General features: G+C 42.1%; 2 protein-coding genes and 1 non-coding gene across 3 annotated transcripts; 2 read left to right on the top strand and 1 right to left on the bottom strand.

Annotated features, from left to right (window-relative positions):
• Positions 1-6083: 6083 nt before the first annotated feature.
• On the bottom strand, positions 6084-12023 carry cry5 (cryptochrome circadian regulator 5). Its single transcript, XM_030377529.1, has 11 exons — positions 11601-12023; positions 11079-11298; positions 10391-10585; positions 9938-10056; positions 9415-9572; positions 8621-8761; positions 8071-8238; positions 7518-7658; positions 6792-6943; positions 6492-6712; positions 6084-6402 (listed from the first exon to the last, which is right to left on the bottom strand). Exons 2-11 carry the CDS (start codon positions 11291-11293, stop codon positions 6344-6346), a joined length of 1569 nt encoding a protein of 522 aa, XP_030233389.1. The 5' UTR covers positions 11294-11298; positions 11601-12023; the 3' UTR covers positions 6084-6343.
• A 10-nt stretch (positions 12024-12033) lies between these two features.
• Positions 12034-12105, top strand: trnah-gug (transfer RNA histidin (anticodon GUG)). The gene has a single exon. It is a non-coding gene; the product is annotated as a tRNA-His (tRNA).
• A 1582-nt stretch (positions 12106-13687) lies between these two features.
• On the top strand, positions 13688-17831 carry LOC115558962 (uncharacterized). Its single transcript, XM_030377525.1, has 6 exons — positions 13688-15228; positions 15369-15414; positions 15506-15597; positions 16139-16249; positions 16508-16784; positions 16930-17831. The coding sequence occupies exons 1-6, from the start codon at positions 14558-14560 to the stop codon at positions 17140-17142; spliced, it is 1410 nt and encodes a 469-aa protein (XP_030233385.1). The 5' UTR covers positions 13688-14557; the 3' UTR covers positions 17143-17831.
• Positions 17832-18255: the final 424 nt, after the last annotated feature.

Raw genomic sequence — 18255 nt, 5'->3', positions numbered from 1 at the left:
AGCTATTTTGTACTTATGTTCGTCCGGACAAAGGATAAACATCTTCTCTAAGAGAGTTATGGGATTGCCAAAAGGATCCATCTGAAGTTTGACGAAACGGTGACCATTTATTTTTGCAATAAACCAGAACAAAGGGTTTTTCAAAATTTGTCAAATTTGTTTTAATACTAGGTGTTTCTGGATTCCAATCTCAGATTATTGGAAGGAAGCCCTGCAAATCCTGGACAGAAAATCACGACAGAATCATTGTGATATTTGAAAATAGTATGTAACGAAAAGTTTAAAATATTCAGCTTTGACAACTCAATTTTGTGTTCCGGTGGTGGTCTAGTGCTCAAGATATTTCATAATGTTGCTCTTTCAATGTGGAAGATCTTAGTTCAGCTTCGTACTCGGCCAATGAGCAAAACTTCAAGATCTACTTCACGGGGAGATTGATATGTCCATAAATGCAGCTCTGCCTTTGGACTATTTGCCTTTTCTTTTCGAACTAGGCAAGGCAATTTGGATAAACCAGTAAGAAATATTTTGTATCAAACAAAATAAATCTTCCCCCACCCTTCTGCCCTCCCACCAAAGCCACTCTTCTAAAACATGTGACTCGCTAGCTTTAGAAATAGGTCTGCCTTTTCTTGTGGAAGACCCTGTGCACTCATGTGCAATGATTGCACAGTGCGCACAAATAGGCAGGTAAGGCTTACTACATGCCAGTGACAGCCAGAGATACCGCTATTTCAGAGCATTGAATTTGTCGATTGCTTGTAAAATAAATTGTCGATACATATTTGTATTAATTGTTTGAGTGTTTGTGTCTACCTGCCAATAGACTGCAGCTGGACATTACTTCACAGCTAAATCTGGTAAAATGCATCTCATCTTATTGTGCAAGAGTGTTTTTGTCTATGGTCCCTGGAATGTTATGTGTGGCCCTGCACAACAGGTAGAAGGCCTCCATAGCCTTGTACTCACGGTATTGTCACTGAACTGAACACAAATTTGAGGGAAAAAATTTGAAAACACACAATACATTCGTAAAGTCTTGCAACTAACAACTGCTTTTGTAGATTTAGTCTTAATGCGTATACAGACTTGGTTTGATCCATTCTGCCCTCTCTATAGCTGTGTGAACCATCTGACAGACAGGCAGTTGAATAAGTGCCACCGGCTGCTGGCTGTCTTCACAGGGACTATGCCAACCCTGGGGCCTTGTGCCCATTATGGACTGGATTCTCCCAGGGGTGCTGAGGGAAATCAAAGCCCAACAGCGGTCATTAATTTGAATATTTTTTTTAAACATTTACCACTTTCAGTATGTAATGTAACTAAGTATGGTAACTAAACATGACAGAGTGTGAATGAGTTTGGTCAGAGAACTAGACTGTGTTCTCCATCTTGTTTTCCAATCGGCTCTATTAAGCTCTGTAAAGCGCCTCCAGTCCCTTCGCTGTCTACGGCTGGCAGAGTTAGTGGGGCAACAAATATTAACTGGGGCTACATAACCTCTATGGTAGAGGTAATGAATGGTGTGTGCATATCATGTGTATATTACTTACAAAATATATAAAAATGCAATGTAATACCATTGAAAACTATACTATAAGCAACCAGGCTTTTTAACATGTGGCTTTTAGGAAATTTGAACCATGATGAAAATAGGGATGGAAAAGTTGATTTTGTTATTTAACTAGTTCAACAAGAAAAATAATCACCAATCGAACTCTCCAATATTTAAATCCTGACAAACTTGATGGGAATATCAAATAAAAATATACATTTAAAAGATTCCCTTCAAAAGTTATCTGTTATGATGGGACTATTTAGCCGATGTCTGTGACACACAGACAGCTGTTTGCAGCAGAGAATGCGCGCAGCCAATAGCTACAGTCTATTTCCCAGTCATTGCATTCGTCATTTACAACACAGAGATTGGAGCCACCTGTGTTACCAGGCCAGATACATACGCACACAAAATCACACATGTGCACAAACACACACAAACACACATACACACAAACACAAATACACACACACACACACACACACACACACACACACACACACACACACACACACACACACACACACACACACACACACACACACACACACACATCCAAACACACACACACACACACACACACACACACACACACCAAGAAGACAGACAGAAACACAAACACAGGTAGACACACACACACACACACACACACACACACACATATGTGAGCATATGCCCATTTTCTGCCAAGTTGAACATTTAAAGCCTTTTGAGTCCCACAACAGGTGCCGTGGGACTCTACAATAGGGGCCAACATGTTAGACTGTGACTGCAGTGCAGCTGAAAGAACTGATGTGTTCCCTGACTGACGCTGTGGAAGGCTGTGGAGGTGACGCATAGAGCTGGAGACAATAGTTAGAGGACACATCCTCGGTGCGCGGGGGCAGCACCTCCTCCTTAGTGCTGTGCTGAAGAAGAGCCATGTTGACCAGGCTCCAGTTGTGTGTCCTGACCTTTAAAAGTGGACTAGTGTGGCGGCAGTGTGTCGGGACAGGAAGTATTTACTTTGCTCCCACACATACAGGAGTAGTTTCTAAAAACCAAGCAGTCATGCTCGTTAACTCTGGTCTGGCAACAGTGTTTTCCAACCATTTTCTTTGTTTTATATACCCCACAGCCCCATCAGTACCCCTTCCACTTCTCCCCTGAACGGATATAACACTTGCCTCATTTAGCGCCGTGATCCTCACTGTTGTGGCCTCTGCATTTCAGTTAGAGGTGTTCTGCGGTCTTCGTCTGAACTTGATCAGCAACACATTTTAATGTCTACTCATTTTGAACCCCCAGTATCCCCAGTAGGGAATCACTGACCTAACATGTGTCCAAGTGTGTCCAATGCCGCAGTATCAGAGCACATAATAGAAATAGTGATGGGGTTATTCGTTCGCTGCCTGTATGGAGAATTATCCACTGGCATAAATCAATCGTATATAGTATAACCGCGCAAAGTGTTCCGGCCCAGCTCGGAAGGGACCCCAGAACGATGAGGAGTGGAAATGGAGGCTGACACTCTGTCGTAGGAAAGACAGACAGACGGATTAAAAGGCTGTGCGGATGGAACATTGAACTGTAAAGCCAGCCCAGGGTTTGAAAGACCCTAGACCTGCCAGGGCTTGTCAGGACTCTGGCCGGTCGAACATTTGATACACCTCCCACCTGGGACAGATAGGTATTATGGGATGTTGGGACCGTGGCGACACTGGGTTTGTGCCTATGGTCTCCCTTTGCCTATCTCTCAAAAACCAATCTCTCTCAAAAGTGAACCAGTGTTCACTTCAAACACACACACACACACACACACACACACACACACACACACACACACACACACACACACACACACACACACACACACACACACACACACACACACACACACACATATAAAAACAGTTTATACAAACAAGCTCACACATCCACAGACAAACATCAACACACGCACAAACAAACACACAGAAGGATGGACACACACACACACACACACACACACACACACACACACACACACACACACACACACACACACACACACACACACACACACACACACACACACACATATGTGAGCATATGCCCATTTTCTGCCAAGTTGAACATTTAAAGCCTTTTTAGTCCCACAACAGGTGCCGTGGGACTCTACAATAGGGGCCAACATGTTAGACTGTGACTGCAGTGCGGCTGAAAGAACTGATGTGTTCCCTGACTGACGCTGTGGAAGGCTGTGGAGGTGACGCATAGAGCTGGAGACAATAGTTAGAGGACACATCCTCGGTGCGCGGGGTTAGCACCTCCTCCTTAGTGCTGTGCTGAAGAAGAGCCATGTTGACCAGGCTCCAGTTGTGTGTCCTGACCTTTAAAAGTGGACTAGTGTGGCGGCAGTGTGTCGGGACAGGAAGTATTTACTTTGCTCCCACACATACAGGAGTAGTTTCTAAAAACCAAGCAGTCATGCTCGTTAACTCTGGTCTGGCAACAGTGTTTTCCAACCATTTTCTTTGTTTTATATACCCCACAGCCCCATCAGTACCCCTTCCACTTCTCCCCTGAACGGATATAACACTTGCCTCATTTAGCGCCGTTATCCTCACTGTTGTGGCCTCTGCATTTCAGTTAGAGGTGTTCTGCGGTCTTCGTCTGAACTTGATCAGCAACACATTTTAATGTCTACTCATTTTGAACCCCCAGTATCCCCAGTAGGGAATCACTGACCTAACATGTGTCCAAGTGTGTCCAATGCCGCAGTATCAGAGCACATAATAGAAATAGTGATGGGGTTATTCGTTCGCTGCCTGTATGGAGAATTATCCACTGGCATAAATCAATCGTATATAGTATAACCGCGCAAAGTGTTCCGGCCCAGCTCGGAAGGGACCCCAGAACGATGAGGAGTGGAAATGGAGGCTGACACTCTGTCGTAGGAAAGACAGACAGACGGATTAAAAGGCTGTGCGGATGGAACATGGAACTGTAAAGCCAGCCCAGGGTTTGAAAGACCCTAGACCTGCCAGGGCTTGTCAGGACTCTGGCCGGTCGAACATTTGATACACCTCCCACCTGGGACAGATAGGTATTATGGGATGTTGGGACCGTGGCGACACTGGGTTTGTGCCTATGGTCTCCCTTTGCCTATCTCTCAAAAACCAATCGCTCTCAAAAGTGAACCAGTGTTCACTTCAAACACACACACACACACACACACACACACACACACACACACACACACACACACACACACACACACACACACACACACACACACACACACACACACACACATATAAAAACAGTTTATACAAACAAGCTCACACATCCACAGACAAACATCAACACACGCACAAACAAACACACAGAAGGATGGACACACACACACACACACACACACAACCCCACACCCCCACACACACCCCCACACACACACACACACACACACACACACACACACACACACACACACACACACACACACACACACACACACACACACACACACACACACACACACACACACAAACCCATGTTGGCAGGATAGATGGTGTTGATGTTTGAGGGGTCTCTGTGGAAACCCTGCTTGGCTTTGTACGGCCCCTGTGGAGGTTGTGACATCACTGCTGGGCTATTCACGCCATGTTCAGGGCCAAGGAAGAGCATTCCAGAAGACACTTGACCTCGCAGGACAGCTGAGGCCCACGTCTCTGTGTCTTAGGCTCCCAAACCCTGCACACATACACAGACACGCAGTCCAACACGACATCACAGAGTCATTACCATATGGGACGCTACATATTCATATGCCCTCCCGCCCCCGCCCGACCATAATGGCTGTTAGTCTGGCGCCCTTGTGTTACCGCTAATAGGACAGATTTTTAGTTTGCACAGACTACTGATCTGCAATTAAGCAGAAAGGACGCCGTTTATTAATTCAGGCCTGTTTTCTGAGGTATTCTGCCAAAATGTTTAACATTTGAACAGAATGTGTGGGAATTTTTAAGAAAGATACAGCATGTAATGTTAAAAGTAGGCCTGCCTTCTGGAGATGAAATCTTAAATGTTTCCAATTTTTCTAACCGAGAAGAGTGGTCCAAACTCTGTATAGGCTTATTAGAAAAGTTCTGATTTACTGGTGTATTCTTAAATCTTTGGTTGTGCTTTTAATGAGTGTCTCTTGTTAGATGAGACAACGTGATAAACTAGGTTGCTTGCTCTTCATCAAAAATGGAAGAAATTGGATGGAAGAAGATGAACAACCTCATAAAATATAACATTAAAATGTTTCCCTTGTGATATAAAATAAGAATGACTGGCTAAAATTAAGAGCTATGTGGAGCCATTATGATCTTCAAGCATAGTTACAAATATTTAAACATTACCATCCTTTGTGAATCTTAGAGTGCCCTCTAGAGACAGTGGTGGGCTTTATTTTAATCTCACCAACCCAAGTTGTGAGCTACTTTGAACTTTACGACTGATATATAATTATCAATATTATGCCTTGGCAGCTGACAATTAGTACTCACTTGCGACACCATTCCGCTTCCAATGCAATTTTTTATTATTCAAAACGATAAAAGTAGTACAGTATCTTTCGTTAGATATAGGATGGTTGACTAATATTATCCCTGAAACTAATCATGTTTTGTCATTCAGATGAAAAGATTGTTGAAGGCATGTAAAAAAATATTGTTTTAATAATGTGTTCATATAAACAGAACTATGCATAATCAATTCTATGCCCCCGACAATATAATACAAGTGATGCTGAAACAGTACAGATGCAGGATTGTTATATTATTTCTTCTTCTTATTCTTCAGCATGTCCAAGACAGACGGTCCCTTGCGCTTCTCAGCTACAACAAAAACAAAGAAAGTGGTATAAATTATTTCAAATAGACGTAAATATAGACTTAATATAACAAGATTCAGACTCTTTATTTACCTTTCATTGGTTGTGGCGATTCAGAGACTCCCTGAGATCTCTTCCCATACGATGTTTTCATGCGCTGGATGTTCTGTTTGCTAATTACTTCGTGCTCTACTATTGGAGAGGGGTAGTCTTTACCCACAATGCACCCCGCCGCCTTCTGAACACTAAGGGGTGCCTTCCATGGTTCGTATATGTACTCAACAGGGAACTTCTTCAACACCGGTAGATATTTCCTAAAGAATAGTAATGAGTTTATGGTGAGCAAAAAAAAAGGCTAAAAAAAGGTTTTCAAATCGGTTATCAAGATCTTACTTAATGTATTCTCCGTGTTTATCAGTCTTCTTTCCAAAAGCGATGGGGGAGTAGACCCTGAAGTACTGGTGGAAGAAGGCGCTGGCCGACAGCCACAGCCAGTTCCCTGCATTCAGAGCCCAGTCTCCGTCCAACAGTAGCCCCTCAAACACCTGGGGATGAAGAGCAATATTCAGGATAACTTGTGATAAATGTCCATGACACTTACAATCAATACCCAACACAGTATATATGACTGTGTATAATATACAGGATAATGTATGATAAATATCCATTATAAAGTTCAATAATTATCTTGCATAACGAATGATAAATACCTAGCAGAATGTACAATAAATGTCCAGGATAACATAAGATTAATATCATGATAACGTGCAATGAAAATTCACGGATAACACACAAAGTAAATTCCAGATAACATACGATAATTATCCAGTAGAACGTACGATAAATATCTAGCATAACGCACACAATGATCCACTATAAAATACCATCCATTTTTGCATAATGTAAGCTAACTACCCAAGATAACCCGAGATAAATACCCAGCATAACGATAAATAGTATACGATAAACATGCAGGATAACGTGCAAAGAAGGGATATGCTTCCCTCTAAGAAGGAAATACAAGCAAACAGACGCGCGCACGCACGCCCGCACGCACGCACGCACGCACACGCACACACACAGGCAAAAAAGGGGTTCCTTTAATAAGGATGTACACACCTTCTTGCCCTCCTCCCAGCTGATCCAGAGGTCTCCCCTGGTGAGGAAGCAGGCCACGGCGTGCCGCGCCAGGTGGTGGATCCAGCCCTCCCGCCGCAGCTGGGTCATGATGGCGTCGATGAAGGGGAAGCCAGTACGAGCCTTCATAGGGAGACAAAGACAAAGACAGAGAAAGAGAGGAAAAAGGCAGAAAATGGGTGGTTACAGGGATCCACGATGTTTACTCCTTGATTCAATTTGGAATTTCATTACGTAACGTTTGTCTCTTGAGACATCATTAAGCTTCAATTAGAAAGCTTATTTTACTCCAAAAACACCATATTTTCGAGCCAAATGCAGAGCTATATTGGAATCTTAACATGCTTTGCCAAAACACTGCACAATAAACATAACAACTCGTGAATATACATTTTCCTGTAGTCTGAGATAGGAAAATGGCAGGAAGTATGCACTCCATATGTCGGTTACTAAGGTAGCTACTCATTTCTCTTTTTTTTCAAATGTTCAATGCATGTTTCCACTCTACCACCACATCATTGCCCCTGGAGCCTACCTCTTTCCAGGCGCTCAGATACTCTGGGTTGGTGTCCCAGTCGATCTGGGTGCACACTGGGTTGTCCAGCATGCGGTCGAAGTTGGGGACCCCTACGCTGGCTGTGTAGAAGAACTCTCTCCACAGCAGCTGGCCGTGCAGGGACACAGGTGGAGCCGAATGCTTCTTCTGCACAACAAAAGCAGTTGTCCCCATTTTAGTGTCTCTTCAGATACTATGAGAAATATAAATAGAGCACGGCATAGACGGTTTTTCCGATTGCATTTTGATGGTGTTTGCACCATTTCACTGGTATTTTGTATTCAAGTGTTACAGTTATGCATGAAGTACAAGCATATTATTATGCATTATAAGCACTATTGTTGTGATGTAGACAAAATATTGTTGTGGTTTTTGGAGTGCTCTAACTCATAAGTTGCTCTTGGGAAAGAAACAAAAACCAGCTGTCCTTAAATTTTATCTGATTTTTGACACTTTACCATTGTAGCACTAAAATCTGTTTTTGCTTCAATGTTGAATTCCTGTAAATCTAAAACACTGAACCACTCACCCCTTGGTAGACGTCAGCCAGTCTCCACCAGAAGGTGCGCGCAGACAGGCACCCGAAGGTGAGGTAGGGGCTGAGGACGGTGGTGCTGGGGCTGAGTGAATTGGGTGCGGTCTGAGGCTTCTCAAAGCTGCACACCCACCCCTGGAAGAACCAGAAGATATAATGACCTTGATCCACATTGGTACATCATGTTATTATGATGTTAATCCATATTGGACAACATCATATTATGACGTAAAACCCCATTGGTCAACAGGGAGAATACCTTTCATACATTTTGTCACGTGAAATTACAACTTTTGTGGATATCATTTGTTCTTCTTCATTGTATTTACATTGTTGACGTAAAACCGACTCTCCAATGACAGGAAACTTTAGAACTCATTCTGTGAATATTTTGAATACTTTGCCTTGTCCAATAGTTGTGATCTATTCTGTTATCAATCTTAACCTACTATTTATCATATTTCCGACTGCACTTCCATAACTGTGGCACTTTCACCAGTAGGGGTCGCCATTGTATTTAACAGATTGGACCATTTCACAAAACACATTTTATCTAAAAAGGGACTCAAATTAAAATACAGATACTAGACAGTAAATGAGCAAATAGGGGTTCACACACTCATCAGACATTGGGGGATTGAACCCACTACCTCTCAGCTGGGAGTGGAACCCCCTAGCCACTCTGCTACCCTGTTCCAAGAAATAATTAAAAAAACCTTTGAAATAAATTGGAATAGCTCAATTAAACGCCCATGGTTAGAGAGACCACCCTTGGTTCCCCATCTTACCGTTCTCTCCATGCTTTCCTCCAGCCTCCTCAGAGCCTCCTCCTCTCCCCCAGGAAACTGTGCTTCCTGCAGGCAGGACAGGTCATGTCCCAGCTCCTCCAGGGAGGGCAGCCCATACTGCTGCTCCTCATGGCTCTCCACACACGGTGCTTTCACATCTGTGGTAGACAAGCATTCTATAGGTTAGGCCAACTGTTTTCATTTTTCCAACTTCCAGTACGGAAACACAAGCTTCCATAATCTACTGTATGTGTCTACAAAAAGGACTGCTCCTGATAAATTCCTGCAGTCTGAATTGTCTGTGTGTATGTAGTGTGCTTAATATATCCCCGCCCGTGGTATTAAGCTTCTTGACTGTCATTTCAATTGAAAATATGTAGAATGTAATTTGATAGACTTGCTATGTACCATACCCATAAAGTATGGAGTCTTACATAATATGAATAATTTCTGTATATTCATGTTGTGAGTACATTGAACTCGACTCCCAGTATATATATGTAATCGTTTCCTGATCTGTTACCCTTTATGTCTTCAACAGTCGGAGAAGGTATTGGTCTCTTGGGGGGTCCCAGGGTCTTCAGAACAGTCTGGAAACGGCCGTAGGTCAGGGGGGCCTTCCCGTTGTTCTCCTCGATGATCCTAACACACACACACACACACACACACACACACACACACACACACACACACACACACACACACACACACACACACACACACACACACACACACACACACACACACACACACACACACACCCTTCCTGAAAACCAAATCAAATTACAGAAACTACAGGTGAAAGACATCCGAATCACAAAGTCACACAATTTTTTAGAAGTGAAAAATTAAGTAAAAAAAGCTTTGTTTGCAGATTTTTAGTACAAACATATTGTCAGTCCCTCGGTCCTACTATTCCAGAGAGACACTGCTTTTCCGGACTAGATAGTGGGAAGAGGTCCAGTGGGTGACTGACCGGTCTACGTCATGCAGCGTGTGGGAGATCTTGTAGACGACCTCCACGCCGTGCTCCTTGGCCAGCTCGGACACCTTCAGGTCCCTGCTGCGGCTGTAGGGCTCTGTATCGTACTCATAGGTCATCCGCGATACGCCCCACTTCTGGAAGAGCCGGGGGAGGATGTCCTGCGGCTTGCCCCTCACCACAAACAGCCTGGAAGGGAAACATAACGTTCATATTATGACTGGGATTCGACTGACAATTGAGTGGGACTGTGCCCGGAGGTGGACAATGCCTACCAAAAAGCTTATTAAAAAAAAAAAGATGACAAAAGCTGTGATAAAAATCGCATCCGGTTGTCACTAATAAATTAAATTACATGGTTATGCGAGGCAAACACTTTACAGGAGAAGGAGGGTTCTTTGGTGGCAAGATCTCAAAGCATTTGATTTTTATTTTTAAAGTCTTTATGTATGCTGTGTCTTATTATGAAGTTATTATAAGGTTGACTGTACATTTTTTTTCACATAAAATGCCGGAAAGTGCTAAAATGTTATTTCAAGTTTTGATGCATGTTTTTCCACATATTTCTCTAGCAGGACACTTTGGCCACACAATGTGGTCATTAGCTCTATTCAGTACGCATACCATTTCTGTATCTTGTGCCCGTTATCAAATATAAAGTATGATTACTCCTGCACCCTACCTTAAGTTGAGTTTCCTCAGACTGCCGTCGAGGTCCTGGAGGGACCCCATGAGGAACCTCCAGGGGTTGACCCCCATGCTCTCTTTGTTGTGGATGCAGGGGTCCAGGATGAACAGAGGATAGATCTCCTTACATCCCCTCAGAGCCGACATCAGGGCGGGATTGTCGTGGAGACGGAGTCCCTTTCGGAACCAGTGGATGCATACATGCGCCATCCCAGCTTCAATTTAAATATTATTTAAAATATAAGTAAAGCAAATTAATAAAGTTTATACTTCAATGTAATGTTAGAGCAACCTGTGTGTTGTATAAAAAACACTAAATTATCGTCAAAGTTGTATCTTACAATGTTCTGTATTGTTATTATATCAACCAACCAGTGTGGCACTGGTTTATACTATCTTGGTTAGAAATGTTAAACACAAAGGGCACAGCACATGCCCATTCACGATGCAATGACTTAATAAAAAATCACATAGACATAGTTTGGCGATATCTGCATGACTGTTAACAATAACTTACCCGAAAAGCTTGCAAAAAATATCAAAGGCGCTACGACAACACGTTTCAGTGAGTTGCATAAAGAAACACTCTTTTGTAACCCGCTACCGATACGTTGCAAAATGACACCACGTAAACGTAAAATCGCTTCAGCCAATAAGAGAGAAAAACAGACAAAACCTAGCCTAACGATTGGCTGGAATCACAAGCTCCACGCCCACTTATGGATCTTCACCACCAGATGTCAACACTGTTCGAGATGGTTGAAAACTGTTAATAATATGACGGGAAGAAAATCCTTTAAATAAAACAATAGCAAGAATATTGGTACCCATTCGAAACAAGCACGCAGGAAACAGTCGATATGCAATTAAAAAACAGGGATCGAACCGGACATTTCTATAGTATATTAATCACTATAGAGCTGTCGTGTACCCAGAGCCCATCGTAGCTCGCCGTGATCGTATAGTGGTTAGTACTCTGCGTTGTGGCCGCAGCAACCCCGGTTCGAATCCGGGTCACGGCATTGATTCACAATGTCACGGCAGATGGCTCCCTTTTTTTTTCGCCAGTTAAATTCTTGGTTATTATTTGGTGGAAATATATACGAAACCTTTATATCCTTCGCTGATTGTCGAATCTATTATGTCAATAGGGAGTAGAGCTATGGCATTTGCCGATTTAAAGGCCCACTATGCAACTTTTTTAGCCAAAATTACATTAAGTATGCAGGTTGAGAGTTATGCTGATGGTTCTGCATCCATTTCTGGGTCGATTGGTGGGTGTGTCATTTACCCATGTCGCCTCTCCAGTGAAAAAGCGCATATGCAACTTGATCTGCTCGGACCGAGACAATCCGGATGTGACGCAGCGGAAGTATCCTCGAAAATGTAGTCAGATTGTAGTTTCGAAAATGCTTTACGGCACGGCACACACCCAAACATGGCACCGGCTAGATATAAACAGCCAGTTGCGAGGCAATTGTTGCATTCATCATGGATCAATCGACTGATAAGGGACCCAAGAGGCGACTGTCGGTGGAACAAAAGTAGAATGGACCAGAAAAGAGATCAGACACGAGTGAAAGGGGAACTATGCAACTCTTTTTGGCTTGATTTACCTTAATATAACAGGCTAAGAGTCATTGCGATGGTTCTATTATACATTTTTGTTCGATTGTTCGTTGTTTTGACTCCCCCTTGCGCATCTTGGCGGAGAAAATGAATATGTTTCTGCCGGCGACCCGCCGCCCACTCTCGCGGGAGTCTTGGATCTCGCGAAGTAACGAATTGCTTTACGGCACAGACCCCCAAACACGGAACCGGCTCGATATAAACGATATAAACACAAGTAACTAAGGGATTGTTTATGGAAGTAAATCTGTGCCATCGGGTTTTGAAAATAAAAACACATTGAATTATAAGCACTGAATATTTATGCATTGAAATAACCTATCTGAATTTTTTGCCTCTGAATTTAACTCTTTACATTTTCAATTTAGCATATTCACCTTTATTTTTCAATGTTAAAAAATTCAACGTTAAAAAATTCAACGTTAAAATATTCAACTCAAATATTTTCAACGTCCCAAAATTCAGTCCGCCAAAGTCACCATCAAAATTCAATGTACGAAATTCAGTGTTAACATCCGGGGACCCAAGAAAGAGCAATCGATCCTAGATGCTAGATCGCGGTCAAACGAGTGGGCGCGTCATTCTCGTTGGATACCTGATTCTCACGCGGGAAGGCATAACAGATTTAGCCATGTCCAACGGAAACAGCAGCAGTAATGGTGCTTCGGTGAGTACATTTTTCTATATATATATATATGCCATTAGTATGGGTTGTTTCTGTAAGATTCAGCAATGGACAATACTAACGGACACTTGTACATAAGAAGGACGTCGAATTGAAAAATAGGGGTAGTTCGGAATTTTGGACATAGGACCTGATTCCCAAGTTAGCCTTGGTGATCTTTATCATTGGAGACTAGGCTAGCTAGGCTAGCGCAAGTCAACGGGCATACTTTGATGCTGGTTTATAACGTCTTTAATGAAGATTTCAGGGGTACAGTTTAACAGTCAGGTTTAAAATGTGTAGCGCCACTAGGGGGCGCCTCCCTCTTTTGTTTGGTTATACGAGATAACGTGGAGTGAAGTAGTGCGTGCTCTTCCGCTCTGCTAGAATAAACAGCAATATACGATCGAAGTCTCCCTTTTTGATATGAGTTATTTAGTAATAACTCATATTAAGACTTTCCACCCGTGTGTTAAATATATATAGTGCTGTGGAGACCTGGCGTGGTATGGTGAAAAGCTTATACTAAAAGTACCGTGAGGAGACTCTCGCATGTTGCCTCCTTCATGCTAACCCTGACCTACACCATCGCACGTTACACAGTTGTGGATAGACCAATTGCCTCTATCAAATAATGCTCCCACTGCAGATTCACGTTATTTTACACCACTACTCACCCCATGTACATTGTTTATGCTGTTTATAACGTATATATTGAAGATTTCAGGGGTACAATATGTGCAATGTATGTAATGTAAAAAAAAACAAGAAAAGAAAAAACATAAATACTCAATTAAACTAAATAAATAACTTCAACTAGAAAAGTGTAGGAAGAATTGTTAAAACTTGTATATATTTGTGAATGGGATTATGCAGGTGTGGGTTTATATATGCAATAGCTAATAATTATTCCAAATATCCATTAATACAAACATTTTGTTTTGAGATAGGTTATTTCAATGCATAAATATTCAGTGCTTAGAATTCAATGGGTCTTTATTTTCAAAATCCGATGGCACAGATTTACTTCCATAGCTTTTATTGATTAATATTTAGGTCTATGACTGCAGCAGATTTCAGCTGTAGATGCATCAATTGAATTATAGACTGTTCTTAAAGTCATGAGTTTTTTATCTATTGCTGGTTTACATTACATATTTATTTTCTCCTTCTCTTAGGAAATGCTGCTTAGTCACCTGTTAGAAAGACTCCGTTCTCGATTGGAACATATTCTGGGTCGCATGCCTCTGGATCTGGACTACTTGGAGTTCACTTGCACACAAGAACTTGTGTTTTTAAATGCTGCATCCTCTGAAATTGCTGTTTGTCCATCAATTTTAGATGCACTTACACAGCTATACAGTGAAATCAATTTAGAAAAAGAAAAAAGGAAGCAACATGTTTCAGTTTTGCAGTTTGAGGAAGGGCCAGCTGGGCGCCAGCGAATGGTCATATCCCCAGACTACCTTCGCCAACTTCTCGAACTTAATCTGTCGGTCCCATGTATTGCCAAACTCTTGGGGATGTCAAGAAGGACAGTTTACCGGCGCATGGCTGAGTATGATCTCTCAGTAAAGGCACTATACAGCACCATGTCAGATGCAGAGCTGGACCAGTGTGTGAGCGAGATTAAATCCCGACAGCCTCACTCTGGATACCGAATGGTGAAGGGACTTCTGCAAGCCAGAGGACTGAGGGTGCAGTATAACCGTGTCCGAGCGTCCATGCACCGTGTTGACACCACTGGTGTCATCTCCCGAATGGTCCATTTAGGATGTATTGCTCGACGGACCTATTCAGTTCCAGGTCCCCAGTCGTTGATTCATATCGACACAAACCATAAATTGATTCGGTAATTATTTGTAAACAAATGCAAGTGAATTAAGATGTTTTTGACCTTAAGCAATGTAAGCAACTGTTCTGTTCTCTGTTTTAACACTTTTTCATACTTGCAGAATGTACAGTTGACAAATTCTGCCTTTTACCTTTCAGCTACAACATTGTTATCTTTGGCGGCATTGATGGATTTTCCCGTAAGGTAAACACAGTTGTCAGGACAAAGTGTACACATTTTTATAATCATTAAATAGTTGAGTCTCTCATAGGATGTAATTGCATTTGTGCTGCAGATAATGTATCTTGGTGCAGCCTCCAACAACCTAGCATCAACTACCCTGGCTTTCTTCCAACAATCTGTTGAGAAGTTTGGGTTTCCTCTCAGGTAAATGTATACTTTAAATTTTACTTTTTTAATTTATTTTTTATAGTACAGTACAACCAGTGGAAGAAAGTAACTACGTCCATTTACTCAAGTGCTGTACTTAAGTAAACACCCTGATTTTTCCTCTACTCTTTCACTTTTCTCTTCCTCACCATCTCCTATTGTGCCCTGTAATCGGTTTATGTGCCTACATATTTTAAATTGAATGAAGTCATGGAACATGACAGTAAAGTTTTGAATTTTCATTGAAAAGTAGGTAAGAACCTTATATAAAAACTCTGTTAGAGGGAACACACCACGACTTTTACGGCAATACTTTTAAACACATCAATTTCATAATACAAATTTTTACTGTAGTAGTTCTGAATACTTTTTCAACCTGAGTACAACAGTGCCCAACACTACTATCCCACAACAATAATTTTAGACTTGAACAGTTTTTTTTATTCAGATGCTCAACCACTCTTGTTGCACTGTTTTAATATCCAACCAATATACTGTAATCAATAGTACAGGAACTGTATGTTTTTGTCTATCTTAGGGTACGTGGTGATCATGGGGTGGAAAACGTGGATGTTGCACGACTCATGTTTACAGTCCGTGGCACTGGGAGGAGCAGCTTTATATCTGGGAAGAGTGTTCACAACCAAAGGTTTGTTCAACAGAATAAATAATGCTAATTAACAGCTGCCACCCCACTGATGTCACATTTGGGTACAAACGCAGTATGTAACTATAATTAAATCGTATGCATAAACACAGTATAAAGAAAGGTCACATCAGGAATATATTAAAAAAATAAATACATGACAATCAATGATGTTTCCTGTTGATTTGGATGCAAGAAGTTGAGTGGAAGGTCTTTTTTAATATCATGACATTAATACTAGTCAATTTAATAATTTTACAGGATTGAGCGGCTGTGGAGAGACCTGTGGGTAGCTGTAACCAACATTTACTACGATGCTCTCCACTACCTTGAAGAGGAGGGCTTCCTCAGCATTGACAATGCTACACACCTCTTCTGCTGCCACTTTGTGTTCCTTCCACGCCTGCAGGATGACCTTGACACTTTTCGCAGTGGTTGGGACAATCATCCTATTAGAACAGAGAGCCAAATGACCCCTAACCAGCTGTGGGTGCTGGGTCATGCACATCACCCGATTCCTGGCCCAGATAACACAGAGGTACGTGCAAAATATGTGATTTTAATAAGTAGTCTGGTTCTCGTGTTTAAGCAATTAAATTAGAATCCAAGAAGACATATGTGAAAATGTGCCCACTGTTTATCCAGATAATACTGCATGAAATTCAAAATTATTCTGTTTTTAGGGTATGGACATTCCAGAAATTGAGTGGGAAAACAGTGGACTTCCCCGTGCTGACCACTCAGGCATCATTGTCCCAGAAACAGATTGCCCACTGACTGATGACCAAATGACATCTTTGAGACATGCAGTTAACCCAAGAGCTGCATCCCAGTCCTTTGGCTGTGATATTTACATTGCCACTGTTCAGTTTTGTGAACAATTTCTTTCCCTGTGAAAGAACTGAATTGAGATTTGCATAGAGACATAAACCCACTCACCCTGGCTTAAATAGGCCATGTCTGTCATGTAACTGTCATTTTTTTGTATCGGAGCAAATCGTTTATCGCTGGACTGCCCACATTAATGAGGCCCGTTGGTTTTGTTAGCGGGCTCCAAAAGATGAAGGTCGTCATTACATCTGGACTGGAATGATCTTGATGTGGAGCGGGAAAAAACCAACATTTCAAACCATCTCCCATGGCCTTCTTGACTTACCTAATTTCAACAGTTGTGATAACTTGCCATGCAAATCAAATAACATTTATAAAAGGTGAAAAAGAAATGTAAATATTTTGAGTTTTACACTTTTGTTAACACTTAACACAATTTTAAACTGGCTTGCTTTTTCCCCTCTAATTTATAGATGAGGGCTGTTGAAACATTTAACAGTTTACGTTCACTCTTTTTTTAAAGCCAAATTGTGTAAAACCTAATGGATGTTGTCAAAGCTTTGATGTGAACACTGATTTAGGAGAAACTGTACATACTTTGTGTTCCCTGATTTACTACACAGCCTCTGTAAACAGTAGTTAACAGCCACGAACCTGTCTCGGTGTGAGAAGGCAGAAGCGCGATACGCCCTTTCTAACTCTCCGGTCAAATTGTCCGATTGAAATTTGCTAATAATTTGTCGAAATAATAGTCTGCTGACAACGCCCTCCTATCGATGCCGTAAGTATGCGACGAGATGCCCTCTCTGTGATGACAGCTCTCCGTGGCTACGGAGGATTGCATTTCTCCACAGCCGTCAAAGTCCTCATATGCGATATCAACGACATTTATCCAGAGTGGGCCAAGCACGAAAAAAATTGCCTGTGTGATCCTGTCTCTATTGTTTTGTGTGATTTGACCGGCAGTTGGTCTGCCTATAGGTCGGAATGAAGCGGCCACCGATTATTGACAGGATGGGTACTTTATTCTACCGGGCTAGTTCGCTTCTTCACTAGACACACACGCTCTCCTCGCTCGTCCACTCACTCGCTGACGTCACTCACACACAAACATACGCACACTGCCCTTCTCGCGCACAAACATAGGCTACGCTACTCGTAACGCTATGCCTCGCGAC

Source organism: Gadus morhua, chromosome 14 (genome assembly GCF_902167405.1).
Source record: "Gadus morhua chromosome 14, gadMor3.0, whole genome shotgun sequence".
NCBI classification, from domain to species: Eukaryota; Metazoa; Chordata; class Actinopteri; order Gadiformes; family Gadidae; genus Gadus; species Gadus morhua.
Note: the sequence above shows the minus strand (reverse complement) of the source record. Positions and strands in the feature narration are given on the sequence as shown.

What these genes read in the sequence shown, in the direction of transcription:
- cry5 (XM_030377529.1), bottom strand. Translation starts at nt 11,293, where the DNA reads ATGGCGCATGTATGCATCCACTGGTTCCGAAAGGGACTCCGTCTCCAC. An exon ending in ACGCTGCATGACGTAGACCG is followed by an intron (nt 10,057 to 10,390) that starts GTCAGTCACCCA and finishes TGTGTGTGTTAG; the next exon opens with GATCATCGAGGAGAACAACG. An exon ending in TGGCTGACGTCTACCAAGGG is followed by an intron (nt 8,239 to 8,620) that starts GTGAGTGGTTCA and finishes TTTGTTGTGCAG; the next exon opens with AAGAAGCATTCGGCTCCACC.
- LOC115558962 (XM_030377525.1), top strand. Translation starts at nt 14,558, where the DNA reads ATGCTGCTTAGTCACCTGTTAGAAAGACTCCGTTCTCGATTGGAACAT. An exon ending in AAGTTTGGGTTTCCTCTCAG is followed by an intron (nt 15,598 to 16,138) that starts GTAAATGTATAC and finishes TGTCTATCTTAG; the next exon opens with GGTACGTGGTGATCATGGGG. An exon ending in CTGGCCCAGATAACACAGAG is followed by an intron (nt 16,785 to 16,929) that starts GTACGTGCAAAA and finishes TTCTGTTTTTAG; the next exon opens with GGTATGGACATTCCAGAAAT.